General features: G+C 45.7%; 2 protein-coding genes across 5 annotated transcripts; one reads left to right on the top strand and one right to left on the bottom strand.

The window, feature by feature from the left end:
* The first annotated feature begins 21 nt into the window (after positions 1-21).
* Positions 22-11,974, top strand: LOC131744793 (zinc finger protein 549-like). Of its 2 annotated transcripts, none has more exons than XM_059044664.2 (4): positions 22-111; positions 3,444-3,482; positions 5,423-5,549; positions 6,848-11,974. In XM_059044664.2, exons 1-4 carry the CDS (start codon positions 97-99, stop codon positions 8,407-8,409), a joined length of 1,743 nt encoding a protein of 580 aa, XP_058900647.1. In that variant the 5' UTR covers positions 22-96; the 3' UTR covers positions 8,410-11,974. The 2 variants fall into 2 exon arrangements, with proteins under 2 accessions (XP_058900647.1, XP_058900645.1); XM_059044662.2 differs by having other exon boundaries at positions 22-273; positions 6,848-9,108.
* On the bottom strand, positions 11,892-26,335 carry LOC131744798 (zinc finger protein 416-like). Of its 3 annotated transcripts, XM_059044677.2 has the most exons (4): positions 26,064-26,335; positions 25,456-25,494; positions 24,902-25,028; positions 15,191-20,325 (listed from the first exon to the last, which is right to left on the bottom strand). In XM_059044677.2, the coding sequence occupies exons 1-4, from the start codon at positions 26,094-26,096 to the stop codon at positions 18,755-18,757; spliced, it is 1,770 nt and encodes a 589-aa protein (XP_058900660.1). In that variant the 5' UTR covers positions 26,097-26,335; the 3' UTR covers positions 15,191-18,754. The 3 variants fall into 3 exon arrangements, with proteins under 3 accessions (XP_058900662.1, XP_058900660.1, XP_058900661.1); XM_059044679.2 differs by lacking the exons at positions 15,191-20,325; positions 24,902-25,028 and adding an exon at positions 11,892-12,692 and having other exon boundaries at positions 26,064-26,333; XM_059044678.2 differs by lacking the exon at positions 24,902-25,028 and having other exon boundaries at positions 26,064-26,310.
* Positions 26,336-26,920: the final 585 nt, after the last annotated feature.

Here is a 26,920-nt window from a genome sequence, read left to right as displayed (position 1 = left end):
ATTGTGAAATACGACGGGGTGGAACTTCCGGTGTCTTTCTGTTGGCGGCGGTTTGGAGGCCTTTGCTGCGTCTGCAGGACCCAAAGCTCTAGATCAATGGGTGCAGTCCAGGTAACGAAAACTGGAAAAAGCTCGAGGGGACGCCGTCCGCACTCCGCGGGAGTGAGCGGAATGCGGAACCTGCTTCCGGAGTTTTCGGGCCACGTTACCACCATTATCCCGCGGCGCTCAACGGGTCCTATGGCAGCCAGCACGCTACAGGACCCGCCGCAGGTGACTTTTGGGCCCCCCAGATCCTGACCCGAATCCTCAAGCCTCCAATGAGGGTCTCCTGTTCAGGGCACTGCGGTTTAGGCCCCAGTCTTCAGAACTTTAGGTGTGCGTGTGTGGTGGACCTATTTCTGACAGGCCGTGTGGAGCGTGTTAAAGGCTGGGGGCTTGGCACGTGCAAATCCTTGGAGAGTCACAAGAACCGGGAACATTCTGATAACCTGGGGTTGGAGTCCCTTCTGCAGAGACGTGGCATTATGGAGGAGTCAACAGTCAGGGCCTTCTGTGCCAACAGTCGGCATTCTGGAAGTGATGGCGGGTTGTGAATAAATCAGGAAGACACTGAGTTAGAGGGGGTTTTTTGTGTTCGTTACGCGGGCCTCTCACTGCTGCGGCCTCTCCCGTTGTGGAGCACAGGCTCCGGACGCGCAGGCTCAGCGGCCATGGCTCACCGGCCCACCCGCTCCGCGGCACGTGGGATCTTCGCGGACCAGGGCACGAACCCGCGTCCCCTGCATCGGCAGGCGGACTCTCAACCACTGCGCCACCAGGAAAGCCCTGAAATACTTTAAAACTCTAACTCAGAGGGCTTTAAAACTCTAACTCAGAGGGCTTTAAAACTCTAACTCAGAGGGCTGAGCCTGCGCGTCCGGAGCCTGTGCTCCGCAACGGGAGAGGCCACAGCAGTGAGTGGCCCGCGTAACGAAAAAAATAAATAAATAAATAAAGTATTTCAAAGGCTGCTCAGGGGAGAACAGACTGGGGAGGGGGAGCTGAGGGTGGAGGCAGGGAGACCAGGGAGAGCCTAGTGCATTCCACTCCAGAGAGTAAGGTGGTTTCTGGACCAGAGTGGTGCCTATGGAAGTTGTTGACCTGAAACAAATAGCCTCCCGGCTATTTCTTCTGCAAAGATGAGTTTTTTTCGGGATCATCAGGGAATTGCAATTGAGATGTGCAGTCATGATCAACTAACACTTTTATAGAGATTAAAGAGGGAAGTTAGAAGGGCTATAGTCACCAAAGAGTCCATGGCTTTTCATTGACTGAGTCCTTTCCAGGAGAGAAGAGAGTCTTCTTCCTTTTGGATACTATTATTGTCTCAGGTCAGTGAGGGCTCCCCCTTCTGGCGTGCCAACTCTAACTGAGGTTTCTGTTTATTAATTTTTTACAAAGGAATACAAATAATAAGGTTCATAATAAACCTGCAAGATAATTGGCAATGAATGTTGTTCTAAGCAAAAGGACAGAGTAAAGGACAATAAAGTTTTTCTTTTGGCTGAGCATCTGGAAGACATGTCAGGGAGAGATTAAAATTGGATTTTGGAGGGAGTTCCCTGGTGGTCCAGTGGTTAGCACTTGGCGCTTTCACTGCTCTGGCCCTGGGTTCAACCCCTGGTGGGGAAACTAAGTAAGATCCTGCAAGTTGTGTGGGTCAGCCAAAAAAAAAAAAGGAAGGAGGAGTTAACAGTCAGGGCCAATTGGTGACATAGGGGCTGCTGGAGTCCCTAATCTGGAATTGGGGGAGGAGGTCACTGGTGGACTGATGTGCATGTGGTGACAGCCTAAGTCCTGGACTCTGACCATGTCTGGACTAAAATTTAGGAGGGAAAGTCTTGTCACTTTTCTGTGCAAGGGAACCTCAGATGAAAGTAGAGAGACCTGGGGCTGGAGGGCAGGGCAAAGTGGGTTGGGCTTTCTGCGGCTGCCTGAAGATGGGAGGGTCCTGTGATTCCAGGGCTTTCTGGGGAAGCAAGGGTATAAGGAGTAAGGAGCCTTGCCTGAGATGGAGATGGAGAAGGAGGTGTGAGGTTGTGTAGATTCACTGTTCTGAACACTCCGCCGACGGCCCACTCCTTGTGGAGTCAGAAAAAGGTCAGCCATGCTGGTGGAGCAGCCCTGGCCCAGTCAAGGGCACACGTGCCTCAGCTCTCCCAGGAAACTACAGGGTTAAAAATGTATAGATTTAGCAAGTTAATGTTTTGTAAACAAGTAATAACTGCTTAAAATGAAAATATATATCTGTGTTATAATAATACATATATTTTAGGTTTTGTCTTGAGCTCTTCACATAGAGTTCTGAACCCCTTAGAATTGCCTGGGAATTAGGACTGTTTTTTGTTATTCACAACTAACCCCTTTTATCACGTGGAAGTTTATTATAATGAAGTGACATAGGGTGGATTCTCCAGATACCCTCACGATGGGACTGCTCTCTAGAAAAAACAAGTGATTAGAACTTTCAACTCCCAAACCTACCTGGCACCTCCTGAGGGGAGCTAGAGATAAGGTATAAAAACTGCTGAACAATGAAATTCAAGGTTCCTTCAGATTGGTGAACACATTGAAATCGTGTAAGTGCTGGGAGGGTGGCATGTACTGAAAGGGCCTGGAAACCCCATGCTGCCCTCTACCCTCCCTACTCTGACCAAGACGTCACTTCCATTTGACTGTTCCTAAGTTGTATACATTACAGTAAACCAGAAAAAGTAAGAAAAGTGTTTTCCTAACTTCATGGGTCATTTCAGCAAATTATCAAAACTGAGGAGGGGTTTATGGAAAACCCTGAATTTGTAGCCAAGTGGGACAGAAGTCCTGGTAGGCTGGGGACCAGGGATCGGAACTGGCTTCTCAAAAGAGAGCAGTTTATGGGCCTGATGCCTTAAACCTGTGGATTCTATCACTAATTTCAGGCAGTGTAATAATAGGAATGAATTGTAGGGCACCAGGGTGGTGTCATAAAATTAGATAATTGATGATTGAAAAAAGATACTTTGTCTCAGAAAGCCTTGAAAGACATGTAAGAAAAACCTAATTTTCAAAAACATTTATAGAAATCTTAATCCTGTGTTCTGTAATAGCTGAATCTTAGCATGGGAGAGGTAATAATGCATTTGGTATGTACACTTTATGAGATAGACATCCTAAGTGTTGCCGGTTACATGAAGACACTAAGACTCAAAGAGGGTGAGTCTTTTTTTTTTTTTCCATGCCTCACAGCATGAGTCTTTGTCTAAGGCTATCAAGTTGTCAAGCTATAGCTCTGAAGACTGAGGATCTGAGGTCAGAGGTCAGCCTCAGATGACTCATGTCCAGGAAGAGTAAGGGAAGAAACAGCTCAGCCTTTACATCCTCACCATAATCACCTTTACATCAGATCCTCCCTCTTTTCACAGGTTCCCATGGTAGCAGCAGCATTTATGGTCCCTGGACAGGTAAGTGGAAGAAGCCTCAGTACCTACCGAGACATCATCGCTACCCCTGGTCCTGACACACAGATATAGGAGACAGTGTTGTCCTGGGATTGTGGGTCCTTAGGTCTGGGCCCTGGTGTCATCTCAGGCACAGGACCATTAATCAAAGCCAGAAGTTATACGGAGGTGTTCCCATGTGTCCAGTGAAGAAGGTCAAGTGGTGACATGTCCTTGGTCACAGCCTGGAGATGAGATTGGGAGGGGAGTGTTCAGGGAGTTGCAGGACCCATGACATGGGCTGATAAAGACTGAGGGCATGAGTCATCCCTGGGATGGCAGCTTGAGGAGCTGGGCCTCTCCTGAGAGGGGCAGGTCCATGCCATGTTGACCACAGAGGAGGGAAATAATCTGACACTGGGTCTGAAGAGGCTGTTCTGCCTGCTGAGAGGAGGAAGACTGGGGGTGAGGGTGGAGCCGGGAGCCCAGTGGAGGGCACAGTCCTGTTGAATGTCGATTGTGACTGGATCCTGGCAATGGCTCTGTAGCAGGAGAAGAGGTGAGTCTCCGAATCTCATTTGTGGTAGAGCTGATTTTCTGCTGTACAGGATGAGAGAGAGTAGGCTGACATGACCCCAGGATGTTTGCCTCTAGGTGACGGTGGGGACGCCATGTCTGAGACAGGAAGTCAGAAGTAGGAGTAATGGACAGAAGGACTGTCCAGAGTTCTGTGTCCTCATGCTGAGTCTGAGATATGGCCGGGGTGTCTCGTGGGGGGTGTCAAGCGGGCCACTGGAGACACACACCTGGAGTTCAGGGAAGGTGGGGTTCAGGATTGAAGATACCCCTGACAGGTGGATGGCATGTGGACCAGGTCAGATTCCAGGCCCTCAGGTCATGTGTGGGTGCCATGAAAGTTGTAGGGTGGGGAGGGTGTTCTCCGTGGACTGACTCACCTCCCTGGGCACGGGGACAGGGGTGGCTGTCATCACTAAGATGGATGAGGCAGTGCAGTGACCATGAGTGTGGGGGGGGTGGGAGTGGCCTCCAGGGAGGTCCTGGTCGTGGCACAGGATTCGAAGGGGTGGATAAGGTATGGATTGAGAGGCAAAGCAGGAATGGAGGTCAGATGACAGGGAGGTAAGGCCTGGGGCATTGTTTCCCCTCCACAGGCTCAAAGTCTTGTGATGACTGCTATTGGAGCCTGAAGAGAGAGAGACTGGATGACAGATCAGCTGAGGGCAGATGAGTGCAGCTGGGACAGGGTCTTGGGCTGGGCCGGTGGGTGGGAGGCTGGGCTTGGAATGAGAGGAGCAGAGAGAGGAAGGAGTAAGAGGTGCGGGGTCAGCACATGGGACACTGGAGGACGAGGGCTCCGGGCATCTGACCCCGCACGATGTCTGGGTGCTGACGTGGGAACAGGGAGCAGGGCCAGGTAGGGGGACCAAAAGCAGTGCTAGGACCACCTGTAGCAGCAGGTCCCGCAGAGGCCTGGGGAAGCACCACGTGCTGGGTGGCACGTGGGGAACACGGTGAGGTGCCGAAAGCCTGGGGCCGAGGTGGTGGTGTGGGGTGGGTTGAGGGTCACGGTCAGGCACGTGAGGGAGTTGTGACCCTGCAGGGCTGGGCAATGGAGAGGGAGGGAGTGTGAGCATGGACTCAGGGCCCTTGTCCCCAGGCTTTACTCCAGGGGGCTGAGCACAAGTGTCATTGTATATGGTGTGATCTGTGTGATCTCAGGAGAGTCGACTCTGAGGAGAGTGGCTGGGGGTCTGTGTGGCAGCCCCAGAGCGTCTTGTGAGACTGCTTGTCTCCCTCTCTAACTGAATGACGTAACCCTAGCAGGTTCTTGTGGCATCAGGACCTAGTGTGTCCTCTGAGCTGGGTCACTGGGGTGGACGACCATGACCTGGGGGTCCTGGTTGCAGAGGCTGCTGTGAATTCACTTGTCCCCCTCATGACAGGGCCATGTGATCTTTGAGGATGTGGCTGTGTCCTTCTCCCAGGAGGAGTGGGGTCTCCTTAACGATGCTCAGAGACTCCTGTACTGTGACGTGATGCTGGAGAACCTGTCACTTATAGCCTCCCTGGGTAAGGACCCCTGTTCCCACACCATCGCCCCGTATGGGACTCCGCCCTTCTTTTTGCATGGCTCACTCCATCCTTCGCAGCCTGGACCTTGGACACTGCTTACTTCCCCGATTCCCTGGCACTTGAGCTGCGTTCCCCCACTCTGCATGTGTTCAGCCCTGTACCATAGGCCCTGAAGCCTTTCACAGAAGGCTTTGGTCTCAGAGGCTTGAAGCCTGCCCAACTGATGCCACTTAGCTTTGCCAGCGCTTGGTGTGTTGACTGTTCAGATGTGTGCAAGATCCGTGTCACACGTTCTAACCCTTTTTTTGCACTGCCTGTGTCAGGAATTACAGACACTTACATGGTCAGCATTTGTGGTCAACCCTAGATTATTTTTGCAAGACTCCTTAAGGTTCTTCTAGTGATACATTTTATTCCTGAAGCCTGTCATTGGTTGGTTCGCTCTGGGCCAGTGTCTTTCTCCTAATGGCCCTATTTTTCTCTGAGGATTTGATCTGGTAGGGTTCACAGTCACCCAGCCTGAGCTGAGGGGTGGAGGCAACCCTGGGTGCCTGACGAGGTAGGCCCCTCTCTAGTCATAGGAGGAGGGTTAATTGCATCCTGAGCCTGGTGAGTAGGAGCTGTAGGAAGGCATGATATCATTGATGAGTTCTAATCCTACAGGGAAATGTCCTTTGCTCTCTCCTCTTTCAACGTCAAGACTCATCATGCTCATACTTCATTTCTTTCTTCCACTTCTCCCCATTTCGACACTTTGCCTACTTTTCATTTCTAATGTGATTTCTGACCCCTGTTTTCCACCTTAGTGTCCTCCACACCTCTCCTTTCCCCCTCTCTGCACTGTTCTCCAATTTTATGTATTTTGCATATTGTATATGCATATCCTTAATGTATCATGAGAGGTACATGTTTACTTATATTGTCTTTGAACACTGATAGTCAGGTGTAATTGCATTTTCCTGGATTGAGACATGCATTCTCCAAAGCTGACACTTGTCACCACCAGAAAGTCCTGCTGAAAGCCATTGGCCGAGGAGTGGGTTGTTCTAGCCTCTCCTCCCGCCACAGTGCCACATCCTGGTATCCTGTGTTCTTGCTGGTTTGAGACATTTCCTGTTCTGCGATCATCAGAGGCCTAGTATTGCACAGTATCCGCTTCTACCACTTGACCATTCCTCCCTTGTTTTATTAACAAACCCATGGGCTTATTCCTACATGTTTCATGCACAGATTTGTAGTGGACTCCTGTCCTACCAGCGTCTCCATACAGTTTATCAGCATTTTTGTGCTTTCAGGGTGTTGGCGTGCAGTAGGTACTGAGGAGGCTGCTTCTGATCAATGTGTTTCTATAGAACTAGTGACACAAGACAGGAATCCAAATCCAGACCTATCTATCCTGAAGACTCTTACTTCAGATACGGGTGCCCTGGTAGAGAAAGATGTTTTGTACATGACCGAGCACCAAGGAGTGCATCCTGGGCTGAAACCATCCTCTTCTGGGGCTTGTGGGACAATGTTCACTTCTCACCTACAACAGCACCAGAAGCAGCCCAGTGGAGAGAAACACCTCAGAAGCGAGGAGAATGGGGCCTTGCTTGTGACGAGCTGCAAAGTCTTTTTACCCGACAATAGGTTCACATGTGGAGAGGTGGAGAAGGCTTTCCTGGGCAGCTTGGGCTTTCCCCAGCACCAGCCCTCCCACGATGGAGAGCACCCAGGTAGAAGCAGGCAGAGCAGGGAGGTCTCTCACCCTGGGCAAGGGCATTATGAGTGCAGCGAATGTGGCAAAGCCTTCAGTAAGAAGTATAAATTCATGGAACACCTGAGAGTTCACACTGGTGAAAAACCTTATGAGTGCAGTGACTGTGGGAAGTTCTTTAGACTCACTTCCAGTCTTACTCACCATAGGAAGGTTCACACAGGAGAAAGGCTTTATGCATGCTGTAATTGTGGGAAAGTGTTTGCTCACAAATATAAACTTGTTGAGCATCAGAGAATCCACACTGGAGAAAGACCCTATGAGTGTAATAAATGTGGGAAAACCTTCCTTCAGAACGATACACTTGTTCAGCACCAAAAAGTCCACACTGGAGAATATCCTCATAAGAGCAGTGAATGTGGGAAGCCCTTCCTTTACAAAAAAAATCTCCTTGTGCATCAGAGGATCCATATTGGAGAAAAGCCTTATGGGTGTAGCAAATGTGGGAAGTCATTCATCTTCAGAAAAAGGCTTCTTGATCACCAGCGAATCCACACTGGAGAAAAACCTTATATGTGCAGTGAATGTGGGAAAGCCTATGTCTACAAAGGAAGTCTTGTTGTGCATAAGAGAATTCATACTGGAGAAAAGGCTTATGGGTGTAAATGTGGGAAGTTCTTTACAAGCAGCTCTGCCCTCAGTAAACACCAGAATGTTCACACTGCAGAAAGGCCTTATGAGTGCAGTGAATGTGGGAAAGCTTTCAAGGTCAAAATTAAACTTGTTGAGCACCAGAGAATCCACACTGGAGAAAGACCCTATGAGTGTAATCAATGTGGGAAAGCCTTCAAGCTCAAGTATTCACTTGTTCGGCACCAAACTGTCCACACTGGAGAAAAGCCTTTTAATTGCAACGAATGTGGCAAGCCTTTCAGTTACAAAACAAGTCTTCTTGAGCACCAGAGAATCCACACTGGAGAAAGGCCTCATACGTGCAGTAAATGTGGGGAAGCCTTTGTCTACAGAAGAAGTCTTGTTGTCCACCAGAGAATCCACACTGGAGAAAGGCCTTATATGTGCAGTGAATGTGGAGAAGCCTTTGTCTACAGAAGAAGTCTTATTGCCCACCAGGGAATCCATACTAGAGAAAAACCTTGAGTGTAGTTCTTTGCAGGCAGCTCCAGGCTCATAAAAAACAAGAAAGTTCACACTGGAGAAATGCCCTCCAGATTTATGTTTTCCTTCCCTTGAGTTAATATCTAGCAGCATATAGAGTAGGTGTCATAGACTAAGTGAAAATTTAACTTATGTGGAGCCAAACTTTCGTAGAGTGGTTGTATCCTGTTACAGTCTTACCAGAAGCACCAGAACGTGAGTTTTTGTTCTTTACATTCTTATCAACACTTGGTATGGTCAGGCTTTCTAACTTCAGTGATGTAAGAGGTGTATAGTGGTATCTAGTGATTTTAACTCGTATTTCCCTATTGACATGAGTTGAGTGGTTTTTCATGTGATAATTTCCATTCATAGTTCTTTGAAATTTCTGTTCATATGATTTGTCATCCTAATTACTGAGTTTTGACATTTCTTCATGGGTTATTGATTAAGGTCTCTATGGAAATATCTGACATTATTTTCATCCAGAATCGGTCTTCTTATTTCAGTAGCTTTTCCAGAGAAAAAGTTTTCAGCTTTAATGGAGTCTTATTTGTCCATTTATTCTTTCAATGTTTATGCTTTTGGTGTTCTATCAATAAATGAAAAATGTTTCCCAAATTTAAAGACAGAAGTTTTTCTATGTTTCCTTCTGAAACTTTAAAGTTTAGTGATTTTTATTGATATAAATGCTTCATATTTAGTTCATTTTTGGAAGTTCTTTTTAAAATATGGATACCCAGTTGCTGCAGTGATACTGACTTGAATACCTTCTCCAATGAATTGCTTTTGTATCCTCATTGAAGGTCAATCATATGTATATGTTTATTTCTGAACTTTATCTTCTGTTGCATTTATCTACTTTATGCCAATCCTTTCATGTGTTGAATAATTTGTTGTTATAATATGCCTTGAAATCAAGGTCATGTACTCCTTGGACTTCCTTTTTCAAAGTTGTTATGGCCATTCTTAGTCCTTTGCCTTTCCATGTGAATTTTAGAATCCACTTTTGAATTTGAACATCCCCAAAACCAACTAGGATTTTGACTGGAATTGCATTTAATCTTCAATTTAGAAAGGCATACTGAGTGTCCCAATTCATAAACATGATATATCTTCTTTTATTTAGATCTTATTTAATTTTTGTTAGCAATGTTTTTTAGTTTTCTGTTTATAAGTCTTGTTTAAGTTAAACATCCCCAGGTATTTTCTACATAGAATGATATTGTGAATGGAAACTTTAAAAAAAAATTTCAATTTCTGAATTTTTCATAGCTATTACAGTTAGAGAGATATTAAACTAAGGATAGAAGCAATCCTTCTTGATCTTATAAACATCTACAAAGAGATATTAGAAGGACTTTCCTGGTGGCACAGTGGTTAAGAATCTGCCTGCCAATGCAGGAGACATGGTTCCAGCCCTGGTCCGAGAAGATCCCACATGCTGCGGAGCAACTAAACCCGTGTACTACAACTACTGAGCCTGTGCTCTAGAGCCCATGAGCCACAACTACTGAGCCCGTGTGCCACAACTACTGAAGCCTGCACGCCTAGAGCACTTGCTCTGCAACAAGAGAAGCCACCACAATGAGCAGGCTGAGCACCACAACAAAGAGTAACTCTCGCTTGCCACAACTAGAGAAAGCCTGTGTGTAGCAATGAAGACCCAACACAGCCAAAGTTAAAAATAAATAAATTTATTTAAAAAAAGATACTAGAAATACTATACCTTTGATCCATTATTAAAATATTCATATTAGAATAAAAGGAGGAGAGCTGCTTATTGTTCTGGAGCAGGCCCAGACCAGGGACACTCCCTGGTGAGTGCCTTGGAAGGGCAGCTGGGTTGGAGCAGCCCTAGCAGGGAACAATTTATTAGGGTTTTTTGTTTTTTGTTTTTAATTTATTTGGTTGCGTTGGCTCTTCGCTGTGGCACACAGGATATTCATTGCAGCATGCGGGATCTTTTCATTGTGGTGCATGGGCTCTTAGTTGCTCAGGCTTCTCTAGTTGTGGGCCATGGGCTCCAGAGTGCATGGGCTCAGTAGTTGAGGTGCATGGGCTTAGTTGCCCTGCAGCATGTGGGATCTTAGTTCCTTGACCAGAAATTGAACCTGCGTCCTTTGCATTGGATGGCAGATTCTTAACCACTGGACCACCAGGGCATTCCCTTTATTGGCGATTTCTTTTCTCTTTCTTTTTAAAATTAATTTATTAAACTTATTTTTGGCTGCGCTGGGTCTCGTGGCTGTGCGCGGGCTTTTCTCTAGTTGTGGCGAGCGGGGGCTACTCTTCACTGCGGTGGCTTTTCTTGTTGTGGAGCACACAGAGGCTTTAGGCATGAGGGCTTCGGTAGTTGCAGCATATGGGCTCAGTAGTTGCGGCACGTGGGCCCTAGAGCACATGGGCTTCAGTAGTTGTAGGGTGTGGCCTCAGTAGTTGTGGCACATGGGCTTAGTTGCTTCACCACATGTGGGATCTTCCCAGACCAGGGATCGAACCCGTGTCCCCTGCATTGGCAGGCAGATTCTTAACCACTGGATCACCAGGGAAGTAATCTTGGCGTTTTCTTAAGCAGTACTTCAGGGAAAATTTATCCCACATTTAACACTTATAGAAAAAAAATGTGTCAAATCAAGGAACTCAGATTCCACCTTCAGAAACTAGGAAAAGAAAAAAAAATCCAGAGAAAGCAGAAGAAATTAATATCAAATCAAATATGAATGCCCTACAACTACTGAGCCTGCACTGTAGGACCTGCATGCTGCAACTACTGAAGCCCATGCACCTAGAGCCCACGGTCCAAAACAAAGAGAAGCCACCGCAATGAGAAGCCTGCGCACCGCAATAAAGAGTAGCCTCTGCTCACCACAACTAGTGAAAGCCTGCGCTCAGCAACAAAGACCCAACACAGCCAAAAATAAAAATAAAATTTATTTTAAAAAAATTAAAACAAAAAAATGAAATTAACAAAACAACAGCAACAACAAAAAACCCAATCGAGAAATGGACAAAGTGGGAATTCCCTGGCAGTACATAGATGGCCAACAGGCGCATGAAAATATGCTCAACATCACTAATTATTAGAGAAGTGCAAATGAAAACTACAATGAGGTACCACGTCACACTGGTCAGAACGGCCATCATCAAGAAGTCTACAAATAATACATACTGGAGAGGGTGTGGAGAAAAGGGAACCCTCCTACACTGTTGGTGGGAGTTAAATTGGTGCAGCCACTGTGGAGAACAGTATTGAGGTTCCTTAAAAACTAAAAATAGTGTTGCCATATGATCCAGCAATCCCACTCCTGGGCATACATCTGGAGAAAACTCTAATTGGAAAAGATAGTGCACCGCTATTTTCACAGCAGCACTATATACAATCACCAGGGCATGGAACCAACCCAAGTGTCCATCTACAGATGGATGGATAAAGATGTATATAAGTTAGGAGTATGGGATTAACAGATACACACCACTATATATAAATAGATAAACAATAGGATTTATTGTATAGCATAGGGAACCATATTCAGTATACTGTAATAACTCACAATGAAAAAGAATCTGAAAGAGAATATATGTTTTACGTATATAATTTTGTAAAATATATGTATATATTTTACATATTTTTTCATATTTTGATAGATGTACTGCAAAGCGATTCAACACACCAGAAACTAACACAACATTGTAAATCAACTATATGACCATAAAAAGACATTGTTTAAGAAAATACACATACCAAATAAAAGTATTAAAATAGATACAAAAATTTTTCTTTTTTACAAGATCCTCAGCAAGTGAAAGGAGAACCCAGTCTACAAGCATGAGATAGGAACCTACTAAAGAATAAACTATTAGGCTATTTCTTGGGGTGGAACTATCAGAGTCTGACTTGGGATGGAAAGGGCTTTGAGCCAGGGTTGCCAGTTCAGGATGTGTAGTGAATTCCATCAGTGGCCTCATTCTACCCACGTGCTCCCCATCTCCTCCAGTGCTGCCACCCCAGCCCTCCCTACAGAGAGAAGGTGCCCACCGACTCCTCATCTGTTCCACCTTGCCCTTCCTGCCAACGCCCTGAGCTCTGCCTCCTGCCATGGTCTTCACGGGATAACCCCCATCCAGGCCAGAAGAACTCCGTATGGTGGGGGAATCTTGTGTGATGGAGCCGCCAAGAACACCTCAGTGGGCCGTACCAGCCACTGCAGGTCTGGGCTGGTCCGGATGGCAGTCACCCTTGGAATGAGGTTGGCACTGGAGCCGGCCAGGTCTGTGCACAAGTCCTAGAAGGAAACAGAAGGGGAAAGCTGAGGGGACCAAGCAGATTCTGGATACAGGTGGGGTGAGAGGGAGAAGAAACTGTCCTGGACTGCTCGTTTCTTTTTATATGCCACTCATCCTGGATGGAAGGTCTCCCCCTTTCCTCCCAAGAATTCTGTCCCTTCATCCTGGATGGAAGGTCTCCCATTTCCTCCCAAGAATTCTGCCGCGCACTGCCTTTCTCCTCCACCCTGCGACTGCGTTCCCATTATTCCCTCGGCATCACCGGCTCGAAAGGGGGTTCTTATAAATGTACCCGACTTCTGTACTGACGCAGGAGCCCCTCCAGAGTCTCCCGAGTGAACTCGCTTTTTATCGGTGAACCGCCTTACACACCTGCCCGCTTCCCCTCCTCTCCGCCCCTCCTGCCTGCTCCAGGCTGCAAGCGGAGGGAGGGCCGCCCACTTTCTGCCGCCTCCCCGGGGAGCCGGGCTCCTGTGAGTGAGTCTCTGATGGCACGCGTTTGCTCGGCTCCCGCCGGACAGAAGGCACAGCGCGCGGGCCGGGGCGCTCCGAAAGAGCCGGCGCGGAAAAGGGACCATTCTTACCGGGACAAGCGTGCGCGCGCTTCCAGCAAGTCCAGGACTCCCGGGACCAGAATGCTCCGGCCGGGGCAGCCTCCCTCCCCGGCGAAGGAGAGACGCCGAACCGCGAGTCCCGCGAGCCCAGCCTTCCTGCGCATGGTCGGGAGAGCCAGTGTCGGAGGACTCGGCCAGGGAGTGACAGCAGGAGGAACTGTCCGCGGCCCGGAAAGCGATGCAGCAGCGGGAGGACACCACGCGGTAGCATGCCACGCGGTAGCGGGCGTTGAAGCGAGGCGAGCCGGAAGAATTCAGGGTGGTGGTAGGGTGGGGCCGGAGCGGGGCCGGGGCGGGGCGCGGTCCCCGCCTGAGGAGCTAGCAGCCCAGAGGCTGGGAGCACCCGGCACCGCCTCCACTCTTTATAGCAGTGTTTATGAATGAGCCCTTACGTCATGGGGGTAAACCATCGCGGCGCTGTATCTGCGGCCTCTGCCGCCCTCGCTTCTCTCGCAGCCCCTGCCGCCCATCTGCCTGTGTTCCTCTATCACAGGAGCGTTTAAGTAATGGGGTGTTAGGGTCCCGTGCAGCCCCCAAATTGAGCGACTTCGGGGATGACCTCCCCCAAGAAGGCAAGGAACGTCCGTGAAGCCTGCTGGCGTAGACCTCCTTTAGGCATTACCTAATTTGGGGGAGGAGCCGCTCCCGGGTACAGCCAGCCAGAAGATGTAGGGCGGGGCAGACCAGGCCGCGCAGAGCGCCCGGGACACTCGCACGTGTTCAAAGCAGACCCTTGTGCCCCGGGTGGGGTGGGGGCGCCTTTTTGCCAGTGTAGGAAGAGAGCCGGAACAATTCTGGGTCTCATGTATAGAAGAAACAGGTCCATGACTGCAAGGGGGTAAGCCGCGGTCCCGGAAGGAATGCGCCCGACCCCCATTAACGATGTTAGTCCTAATTCAGTGCGAACGGTGGAAGCAGACCCTCACCCCCTCGCCCCAAGCCCCCGGGCCCGAGCAATACTAGGATTGTCACTGCGTTTGGAAGCAGAAGGTCGGGGGGTAGGGGGTCCAAAATAAGAGAATAGGATAATCGACTTCCCTTGCTGGGTTTTGTTTTGTTAAACTTTTAAAATGGAAACGGCGCCTTTATTATTATTTTTCTCGGCCTATGTGAGGATATTAGTGTTACTGTCAAATTCCGCCAGAATTTTCGGAAGCTGCATGCAAGGATGTCTGACCAGATCGTTAGCCTTGTTCTGAGCTGGGGCTCCGGAGACGCGTGGAGGGGGCACGTTTTGTGGACAAGATCGTCAGTTCCGGGGAACCGGTTGGGGTGACCTTCTTGGGGGAGCGCAAGTACGAGCTGGGGAGGTGAGAGAGGTTTGTTCCTCCAGGGCGCTAGGCTGACTAACTGGGAGCCCCCAGCGGGTGATTTTCCAGCGCGGACTTGGGGCGCTGGAAGGACCGTGCACAGCACAGCCCAGGGCGGAGAACACACACACACACACACACCAAATCCAGAACATGGCAAATTCTGATGGGCAAACGACTGAGCCACTTCAACAAATGAATGGCCCAAGAATTTTAAAAAATGAAGTGATACCTATAAATGAATTGAGACTTCCCAGATACATCTACTAAAAGTCATACAGATCCATTTTGGATCTGACTGCCTTAAAGAACGAACATATTTTTGGGAAAATTGAAAAAGAAACTGAACACTGAAAATATATATAAATTTTAAAATTTATTTATTTATTTATTTATGGCTGCATTGGGTCTTCGTTGCTGTGCGCTGGCTTTCTCTAGTTGCAGAGAGCACGGGCTTCTCATTACGGTGGCATCTCTTGTTGCTGAGCATTGGCTCTAGGCACGTGAGCTTCAGTAGTTGTGGCACACGGGCTCAGTAGTTGTGGCTTGCAGGCTCTAGAGTGCAGGCTCAGTAGTTGTGGTGCATGGGCTTAGTTGCTCTGCCGCATGTGGGATCTTCCCAGACCAGGGATAGAACCCATGTCCCGTGCATTAGCAGGCGAATTCTTAACCACTGCGCCACCAGGAAAGTCCCCAAAATATATTTTTAACACCTCAAAATTTTGTCTAAAAGTTATTAGGATTATGAAAGAGTCCTTACGTTTTGGAAGTACATTCTGAGGAGATTAGGCATTGAATGACAAGATGTTGGGGTTATAAGTAACACAACCCAGTTATATGCGTGTGGACAGGTGAAACAAGAATAGCCATGAGTTGATCAATAATGATGGGGTTGGGGCTTCCCTGGTGGTGAAGTGGTTAAGAATCCGCCTGACAATGCAGGGGACACAGGTTCGAGCCCTGGTCTGGGAAGATCCCACATTCGGCGGAGCAACTAAGCCCATGTGCCACAACTACTGTGCCTGCGCTCTAGAGCATGTGAGCCACAACTACTGAAGCTCATGTGCCACAACTACTGAAGCCCAAGCACTTAGAGCCTGTGCTCCACAATAAGAGAAGCCACTGCAATGAGAAGCCTGTACACCACAACAAAGAGAAGCCCCCACTCGCCACAACTAGAGAAAGCCCACGTGCAGCAATGAAGACCCAATGCAGCCAAAAATAAATAAATAAAACTAATTAATTAATTAATTTTTTAAAAAAGAGTTGTCATTTCCAAATTATTTTACTATGTTTTACTCATATATATTTCTGAGGTTATTTGTGACCACTCCATCAGCATGGTGGAAATACATTATAATATTGTGCTACTGCACACTCTTCCCAAATCCATGTTTAGTGTCATCCTTTTGGCAACTTGAAATTGGCTAGGATGGGCATAGATACACCAGAGAAACTGACAAACTCTATAAAATGGGCCTTGTTTATTTGAATGGCTAGACTTACGAAAGTGGTGGAGAATATGTTAAGAAGGTAGACAACGCTTGAAAGTATATAGCCTCTGGGAGTGTTACACTCCTAGAACAGCAACAAACAATTGAGAAAATATTCTGATAGTATCCAAAAATAATACTTCCTTTTAATAAAGTGAGGAATGAGTGAAGTTCCAACACCTGTCTTTGTTAGACATATGTCTTTTATTTATTAATGGAAAAGGAAACATCAGCCAACATCCATTTCAAAATAAGCAACTGGTAGTAACAGTCATTAAAGAAGATATACAAGTGGCAAATAAACAAGAAAAAAATGCTGGACATCATGAAACATCAGAGAACTGCAATTAAAATCACAGTGAGATGCTATTACACACCTGTTAAAACAGCTAAAGTTAGACAGACTGACAATACCGAGTATTGGCAGGATGTGGAGGAATAGGAGCTCTCATATACTGTTGGTGGGAACACAGAAGTATCCAACCAGTTTAGATCACAATTTGGCTGTTTGTTAAATATTGAAACATTTACATACTCTGAAGTAGTGGCACAAGAGAACTAAAACATATTCATATAAAGAACTGTATGCCTATGTTCATTGCAGCTTTATTTCTAACAATACCAAACTGGAAACAACCCAACTGCCCATTAGCAGATGGATGGATAAACACATAGTAGCATATCCATAGACAAGAATACTACTCAACAGTAAAAAAAAAATGAACTATTCATACAAGCAACATTGATGAATTTCAAAATAATTAGGCAGTACAAAAAATATCAAAAAAAAGCAAATACTTTTATACTTCAATCCAAGTAAAACTCTAGACAATGCAAACTAACTTATTGTTGAAGGCAGTAAATCACTGGACTCCTGTAGGTTTGGAAAGGGCAATGAGAGATTGTAAAGGGGCATGAGGTAAATCATGGTTATGTTCATTATTGTGATTCTGATGGTTTTATGGGTTTATACATATGGCATAAATTTTCAAACTATACACCTTAAATATGTATAGGTTACTGCATGTCAATTATGCCTCAATAAAGTTTCTTAAAAAAATGGTTCAGGAGCCTGTGCTCCGCAACGGGAGAGGCCACAACAGTGAGAGGCCCGCATACCACAAAAAAAAAAAAAAAAAAAAAAGGTTCAAAATTTAAAAAAATCTGGACCTCCCACTCTTTCTGGAAACCAGAAGGTTTAACAACTCAATATTGACTCCACTCTATTTTTTCCCATTCCTGGGGAAGGGCAGCCCTGAATCAGTGCTGGAAATATGGGCAAGCAATGGAGGCCACTGCAGTCTGGGACAACAGGACCACTGGCTGGACCACAAAAGACACATCCCTGGACAACAGGATCTCCATTCTCTGTTCTCATTTCCCTGCCTTTACAGCAACGGACTTGAGTTGACCAGCCCAGAAAGACAACAAGAATTCACAAAACCATGAGATTATTTGCTGACAATGAATTCAGCTATAGGAGGTACACAGCCTTTGGAGGGTCTGTGATTCCTCACAGCCATAATCACTGGAAGATTTATGGATGCACATTAGAAGAGGCACACTCCATTTAATTTGCTGCATGCTATTCCACTGACTATTAATCCCACCCAGGCTTTCACTACCAAGTATGGTTGAAACCCAGCTCCTGTAGTGTGAGGAGAGATACCAGTCCACAGAATTATGAACATGAGGACACTTGGTTCCTTTGTAGAACCTGGTGAAAAGCTTCCCCTCAACAGTGCTGGGCATTATAGGACACCGTCTGGGAATATGAGACAAAGTCATGGCAGTCTCAAAGGCCCTGGAGCTTGCCAAAATAAGTGACCCTCCTCAGGGTAACCTGTGGTCATACAATATGTAGGCTTCCAGGTCCCAAATTAGGACCACAAAGCATTATTTTAGTTCCTAGGAGGTCTTGGAGAGCAATGCAAATTAGGCCAAAACTGGAATGAAAACTATTCTCCTGTCATTATACTGTCCCTGCTGAGGCACAAGAGGCTGAGGGCCCATCCCCTCATACAAACAGGCCAATTCTGTTTTCCACCCACCCCCCACAGTGAATACAACCCCCGAGATTAAAGGTAGATTAAACAATAAGATCTTTATTGCTGCACAAACCAGAGCAATGGCGGGGGGGAAGGCAATTACCAGTTGGTGACTTTGAGGCAGGAAAATCAACCACATATGTCATGTGAAACCAACAATTTTGATGAAGGGTCAGATTCATACTTAATCAGTTGGAAATAGGAAAATGTAATGGCACAGACTACTCAAGATTTCCTCCAGGGAATAGGAGAGACCACAGACATCTGCCTTCTGTTAGCACATCAGGGTGACCAATGAAATACTGTGCAAGGCAGGAGAGGTGAGATGGGTTCTACCAGAGAAAATGGCAGAGATGTAACTCTGGCAAGGGCCCTGGGGAGTTTAGAACACAGAATGTAGCTCCTGTAAGCTTCACAGGTCCCTGGAATTCATTGGGAATTTCGCCCCTCTGGATGTTTGCAAGTATGAGGTTCAAGTTCAGGCAGACAGCTCCCTCACAGAAGCTGTCTAGTGCTATTATAATGAACAAGGAGACAGCAATTCCTTGAGGTCTAAGGCCTTTCTCAAAGTGTGGACTTCCTTGTATTAAACAATGTTAGCTGTTTGGAGTAAAGGATTTCCCATACTTCCTGCATTCATGGGGCCTCTCCCTGGTGTGAAATTTTCGGTGGAGATTGAGGCTGGAGCACTGGCTAAAGGATTTCCCACATTCGCCACACTCATAAGGCCTTTCTCCAGTGTGAACTACCTGGTGTTGAATAAGGACAGACTTTTGCCTGAAGGACTTCCCACACTGCCCACACTTATAAGGCCTTGCCCCAGTGTGAATACTGCAGTGCTGAATAAGGCTGGTGCTTCTACTAAAGGATTTCCCACACTCGCCACATTTATAAGGCCTTTCTCCAGTGTGAATTCTCTGGTGTTTAGTGAAGATGGCTCTTCTGCTAAAGGACTTCCCACACTGGCCACACTCAAAGGGCCTTGTTCTACTATGAATTCGCTGGTGTTCAACGAGGCTGTAGCTTTGTCTGAAAGACTTCCCGCATTCAGCACACTCATAAGGCCTTTCTCCAGTGTGACTTCTGTTATGCCGATCGAGTTTGGATTTGGATCCAAAGGCTTTCCCACATGCCCCACACTCATAAGGCCTTTCACTAGTGTGAACTCTCTGGTGTCTAATGAGAGTGGCTCTTTGGCTAAAGGATTTCCCACAGTGGACACACACAAAAGGCCTTGCTGTGGTGTGAATTCTCCGGTGTTGAACAAGGGTGAAGCTTTGTCTAAAGAATTTCCCACATTCACTGCACTCATAAGGCTTTTCTCCAGTGTGGGTTCTCTGGTGCCGAACAAGATTGGATTTGCACCCAAAGGCTTTTCCGCATTCCTCACACTCATAAGGTCTTTCTCCACTGTGAATTCTGCAGTGTTCAATAAGATTGGAGCACTGACTAAAGGATTTTCCACACTCTCCACATTTATAAGGCCTTTCTCCAGTGTGAACTCTCTGGTGTATAATGAGGGTGGCTCTTTGCCTAAAAGATTTTCCACATTCACTGCACTCGTAAGGCCTTTCTCCAGTGTGTACTCTCTGGAGCTGAATAAGTGAGTACTTACAGCACAAGGCTTTACCATATTTGCTAGACTCATATACCCTTTTCCTAGTGGAGACTCTTGGGTGGTAAACAAGACTCTGTTTGTAGCTGGAAGCTTTCCCACATTCACGCAACTTGTAATGACTTTTCCTACCATGAAAGGCCTCACCACACTTGGTGATTTTGTTGGGTTTCTCACCAGTGGGAGTGATCTGGTGCTGGAGAAGACCCAAAGTGGCTAGGAAGTCCTTTCCAACCTTCCTACTGGTGAAGGGATGCCCTGACACATGGAATATGCAACTCTTTACAAATGATGCCCTATCCATGTCACTTTTCTTTGCACTGAAATGCTTCTGAAGCTGTCGTAGGTTTGCACATGCCCCAATCAAGTATGCTTTCTGCCCAGGTAGGTAAGCCAGGTGCAAAATGTCTTTCAGGATTGGGACACATTTCTCACAGGGGTGAGCCTTCTGGCTGATTGGACCTACCTTTGGAGTCCTGACCTGTGACAAAGCTTCTAGGGAAACATTTTGCTCAGAAGGTGTCTCTTTATTCTCTGTTCCATGCAAACAAACTGAAAGAAGAGAAATATTTGTGAATCATGCTGATTATGGTGGGAGAGTATTAATCATGTTCTTTTTTAAGCTTTCTGTGTAATATGATGTTTTGACATCTTAAAAAACCTTCACGGCCAGGGAAACAGTGGAGTTGAACACTATAAACCAAATGGATCTAACAGACATATATAGAACATTTCATCGAATACAGAATACACACTACTCAAGAGTGCAGGGAAAATTCTCCAGGATAGATCATATGGTAGGCTACAAAACAAGTCTTAACCAATTTAAGAAAACTGACATCATATCAAATATCTTTTCTGACCAAAATAAGATAAACGTAGAAAATAATGACAGGAGGAGAATTGGAAGATTCACAAATATGTGGAAATTAAATAACACACTCTTGAACAACCAACGAGTCAAAGATGAAATCAAAATGGAAATCAAAAAATATATTGAGACAAATGAAAATGGAAACACAAAATCCCAAAACTTATGGGACCCACCAAAAGCAGTTCTAAAAGAGGAAGGTTATAGCAGATACATATCTACATTAAGAAAAAAGAAAGACCGTAAACACCCTATCTTCATGCTTCAAAGACTAGAAAAAGAACAAACTAAGTACAATGTTAGCAGGAGGGAAACAATAAAGATAAAAGTGGATTAAACAAAATAGAGACCAGAAAAACAATAGAAAAGATCAAAACTAAGATTTTTTGAAAAAGATAAAATTGACAAACCTCTTAGATAGACTAAGAAAAAAAAGAGAGGACTCAAATAAATAAAATTATAAATGAAAGAGGAAACATTACAACTGATACCACAGAAATAAAAGGATAAGACACTACTATGAATAATATACACAAACAAATGGGATAACCTAGAAGAAATGGATATATTCCTAGAAATATACAACCTACCAAGATTTAATTTTGAAGAAATAGAAAATCAGAGAAAACCAATAATGAATAAGGATATTGGATCAGTAATAATAGACCTACCCCAAAAGAAAATCTCAGGGTTTGATGGTTTCACTGGTAAATTCTATGAAACATTTAATACCAATCCTCAAAAAAACTGAAGAGGAGGGAACACATCAAAACTCATTTTACAAAGCCAGTATCACCCTTACACCAAAGTCAGATAAGAACACTACAACACAAGAAAATCAAAGGCCAATATCCCTGATGAACATAGATGCAAAAATCCTCAACAAAATACAGTAAACCAAATTCAACAGCACATTAAAAGTATCATACAGGGCTTTCCTGGTGGCCCAGTGGTTAAGAATCTGCCTGCCAATGCAAGGGACACGGGTTCGAGCCCTGGCCCGGGAAGATCCCACATGCCACAGAGCAACTAAGCCCGTGTGCCACAACTACTGAGCCTGAGCTCTAGAGACTGCAACCCACAACTACTGAGCCCATGTGCCACAACTACTGAAGCCTGTGAGCCTAGAGCCTGTGCTCCGCAACAAGAGAAGCCACGACAATGAGAAGCCTGTGCACCGCAATGAAGAGTAGCCCCTGCTCACCACAACTACAGAAAGCCCACACACAGCAACAGACCCAACACAGCCAAAAATAAATAAATAAATAAATTTATTTTTTTAAAAAAGTATCATACAACATGTTCAACTGGGATTTACCTTTGGGATGCAAAGACATTTCAGCAAACACAATAAATGTGATATACCACATTAATAGAAAGAAGGATAAAAATCAGATAGTCACCTCAATAGATATAGAAAAAGCATATCTCAAAATTTAACACCCTTTCATAATAAAAACTCTCAACAAACTTGATACAGAAAATTTTTATTATATACAACATAATAAAGGCCATATATGACAAGCCCACAGCCAAGATCATACTCAATGGTGAAAAGCTGAAAGCTTTTTTGCAAAGATCAGGAACATAACAAAGATGACCACTCTCACCACTGTTATTCAACATAGTACTAGAAGTCCTAAGCAGAGTAACTGGGCAAGGAAAAGAAATAAGAGGCATCCAAACTGGAAAGGAAGAAATAAAATCATCTCTGTTTGTGGGTGACATAATCTTACATGCAGAAAACCCTGAAGACTACACCAAAAACCTGTTAGAATAAACAAATTCAGTGAAGTTGCAGGATACAAAATCAACATACAAAAATCAGTTGCATTTCTATACCCTAAAAACAAACTATGCAAAAAAGAAACTAAGAACCAATTCCTTTTACGATGATAAAAAAACAAAACAAAAACCACCCTTAGAAAGAGATTTAAACATGGAGGTGAAAAGATCTTTACACTGAAAACTGTAAAACATTGATGAAAAATATTAAAGACACAAATAAATGGCAAGAGGTCCTCTGTTTATGGATTGGAAAAATTAATATTCTTAAATATACTACCCAAAGCTATCTGCAGACTCAATGCAACCCTTTTCAAAATTCCAATGGCATTTTTCACCGAAGTAGAAAAAAAAATCCTAAAATTCATATGGAATCACAAAAGACCCTGAATAGCCAAGGCATTCTTAAGCAAGAAGAACAAAGCTAGAGGCATCACACTTCTTGATTTCAAATTATATATATTACAAAGCTACAGTAATCAAAATAGTATAGTACTGGTATAAAAACAGACACATAGACCAATGGAACAGAATAGAGAGCACAGAAATAACCCTCTGCATATATGATCAACTAATGTTTGCGAAGGGGGCCAAGAATACAAACTAGAAAAGAGTAGCCTGTTTGATAAATGGTGCTGGGAAAACTGGATATCTACATGCAAAAGAATGAAATTGGACCCTTACCTTACACCATACAGAAAAACAACTCAAAATGGATTAAAAACTTACATGTAAACTCAATATTAAAAAAAACAATTAAAAAATGAGCAGAGGATGTGAATGGACTTTTTTCCAAAGGAGACATACAGATGGCCAACAGACAGATTAGTGATGTTCAACATCACTAATCATCAAGGAAATGCAAATCAAATCACATGAGGTATCACCTCACACTTCTCAGAATGGCTGTTACCAAGACAACAAATAACAAGTGCTGGTGAGGATGTGGAGAAAAGGGAACCCTTGTGCACTATTGGTGGGAATGTAAATTGTTGCAGCCACTGTGGAAGACAATATGGAGACTCCTCAAAAAATTAAAAATAAAACTACCATACAATCCAGCAATTCCACTTCTGAGTACTTCTCTGAACAAAACAAAAACACTAATTTGAAAAGATATATGCACCCCTCTGTTCATTGCAGCATTATTTACAATAGCTAAGATATGGAAGCAACTTAAGTGTTCTTAACACACACATACACACACACACACACATATATTAATAATGATGATAATAATAATAAAGGGGTGGGAGGCAGTGAATATGTTTATGGTCTTGATGGTTTCAAGGATGTATACTTATTCCCAAACTTACTGAGTTGTATCCAGGAAATGTGTACACCTTTTTAAATGTCAATCATTCCTCAGTACAATGGTTTAGATATAATGGTTTAAATATAAATAAATAAATAACTTTTAACATTTACTAACAGGGACCAATGGTCAAACTTCGTAAACGTAATTATTAGTGGGGCTCAAATTATATGTGAGGATTCCACTACTTTTTTGGCCACACAGCATGCAGGATCTTAATTCCCCGACCAGGGATCAAACCCACACCTCCTGCAGTGGAAGGACAGAGTCTGAACCACAGGACTGTCAGGGAAGTCCCAGGATTACACTATTTTTACACTCCATAACTGTATACTCTTAGGAATGTAACTAAATACAAAACAGAGAAAAATAGGTATGTCTCACTTGAACTGTAGCTTTTCTTAAATTTTCCAACGTCATAGCACCCATTACCCAAAACTATCCCATATTGGGCACAGCTGCTCTAACATGCTGAATAATAAATTTAAATTAACATTAAGTCTTTGACACAAATTGGCTTAATAAAATGGTACCTCACAGGCCACCCAGTTGAAATAGTTAATATAGCCCAATGTATGTTAAAACAGGGCCTTCAAGGATTAAAATTTATTATAGAAAATCTAATAAATGAAGGGGTGATTATCCTCACTGTTTTTCCATTCTAAAGCCCAATTATGTCTGTAGTTAATCTGGAAATATTAAAGGTGCCTCATGGTGGATTACTATAATATTGTGGTCCCATCCATCAGGACCCCATATCTAACATCAGTAAAAATTATATATCATATATACATATTGTTAAATACTAATTATATATATTATTAAAATTACTGACTCAATCAGAACTTGGGATACCAGGTGTCATGGATCTGGACACATTCATTCTGCCAGGGTGAGGGCAAACAAGGTGAGATGCTTTGTTTTAGGCTGACTGCAAGAATCCTAAATCCCAGATCCTTCCCTGAAAGCTTGGTGCAACAGGGTTTAGAACTACTTGGGGCAGGCAGTGCACACAGCTCAGCACTGGTACCCACAACACATATGCCAAGAAAGTGGGGAAGTTAGCAGAGCCTATGGTCTGTCTGTGGAAAGGGCAGAGCTGCCTCTGGGGGACAGAAGATAAGATAGAGACCAGGACCCTTGGGTGAGGGCCTTACCCATTGAGGCTGTAAGTGCAAAGTTCTCCAGCATCACCTTGTGGTACAGGCATCTCTGAGCCTCATCAAGGAGCCCCCACTCCTCCTGCGAGAAGTAAATGGCCACATCCTCAAAGGTCACACAGCCCTGCCAGGATGAGGACAGATCATTCCATGATCAACTTCTCTCCTAGGACCCCAAGTTCCTTCACCCAGACATCCATCCCCTGCTCATCCTCCTTCCAGTGTCCCCACCTTAGAGGAAATATCAGGCCCTGGGGCCTCAGATACCTGTTCTCTTCTCATGGTATCAAGATCACTGTGTCTGCCCACACCAACAACAAGCACGTGGGCAGGGAGACGCCATCTAAACTCTGAGCCTGGCATTAGGGCACATGCCCTCTTGTCAGGTTATTCCCCTGGAGTCCCAAATTGTGCCTCCCAGAGACAACCAAATGTGAGTTTGGGGTTTCTTCAGGGTCTCCAGGTCCATGGACTGGAAAAATCCCAGGACACAATCCCAGAGACAAAGGATGGGTCAGGACCATTGAAGGCCTGGAATATCCTCCACTCACCTTTGTACAGTCCATAAGCACTTCTGTAGTCATGGGAGTCTGTAGGAAGAGGGAGGTCATTAGAGGGATGTAACCATGGCAGGCTCAGTAGGCTCAGGCCTTCCTGTACCCCTGTCCAGCCCTGGAGCAAGGTGACCTGGGATGACTGCATTATCTCTGAGCCTCAGTCCTTAGTGCTCTTACAACTGTATGATCTTGGATAAAAACTCAACCTCCCTGTGCCTCAGTATTTTCATCCCCTTTCCAGTCTGTTCTTACTCTGAGCAACTTCTGGAAAATCTGAAAAGCCTAACTCACACCATGTGCCTCTTCTGTTCACAACCCTCCATAGTGTCCTGAGATTAAAACTCCTCACCTTGCCATTCCAAGTGGGAATGATTCTTGCTCAATCGCCCCTCCACGACTTTACATAAACCGGTCCCTCTGCCTGTAACACTCTCCCAACATCTCATCACACTGTTTTTTAGATATGGGGACTCCATCCATGAGATCCTCACTCTTCTGGACACAGGGATCTATACTGAATAGACATGAGCAGGCGCCCCGCACTTGGGGTTTTAGTGTCTGGTGGGGTGAGGGCGGTCAGGGCCCTCAGGACGAGCTTTTACCTGAGGCGGGTCCCTCGGCGCGGCCGCTGCCATCGGAGTCTGGGAGGAGCGGGGTCTTGGGTGGTGGGTGACAGAGACGGAACTCGTATATAATCGTCATCTACCGCCGCGGCCCTAAAGACTCGCCGCTGTGCAGTGGGGACCACCTCTCCTCTAAAGCCTCCTCTCTCTGGTCACCCCGATCCTGACTCCGCTCTCCTGAAGGACTCGTATCGCAGCCGGACACGGGAGCAGTCATAGTGACTGCCACAACAGCGGCGCCGGAAGTCCCACCCACATCCTCTGGTCCGAACGAGAAAATGCCCTGCTTTCGGGCGTTCATTGGCTGCTAGTCTTGGCCCCCGGCCTCCCGCATTGTGGGTAGCGTAGTTCCCATGGCCCCACCAGCCACAGAGGAGGGCGCCCACACCGAGATCGCGGAGTCCCGGAGGCCGTGTTAGGGCTCTGTGGCCCGGGCGGCGATCTACCCTCTGGGCCTGTACGGAGGTTACCTGGAAAGTGTCCGGATGAGGGGTCGGCGACGCTTCGACCCCACATGGGAACCCCTACGCTGACCCGGGTGGTCGCGGGCTACATGGGCGGTCTCCCCAGGCGCGCGGGTTGGGGGAAGACACAGTCAGCACCCTTTGCGAAAAGTCCTGAGTTCCCTCCCTGGTGTGAGAGCCGCTCCCACCCCTCACCGACCCCTGACCGCAAAACGGGATCGTGATCTGACTGGATCAGGGTTGGCAGGTTTGGCTGCGCCTCCCGCGGGGCGCGGGGGTCGCCTGGAAAGGTCCGGAGTTGACTTAGTAGGCGAAAAGTTGCGACTCTGCCTCGAGGGCTTCAGGCGGGGACTCGGCCCCCCGGAGAGCAGC

This window comes from Kogia breviceps, chromosome 18 (assembly GCF_026419965.1).
Source record: "Kogia breviceps isolate mKogBre1 chromosome 18, mKogBre1 haplotype 1, whole genome shotgun sequence".
Classification (NCBI taxonomy): domain Eukaryota; kingdom Metazoa; phylum Chordata; class Mammalia; order Artiodactyla; family Physeteridae; genus Kogia; species Kogia breviceps.
The sequence above is the reverse complement of the archived record's forward strand: the minus strand, read 5'-3'. Positions and strand labels throughout refer to the sequence as shown.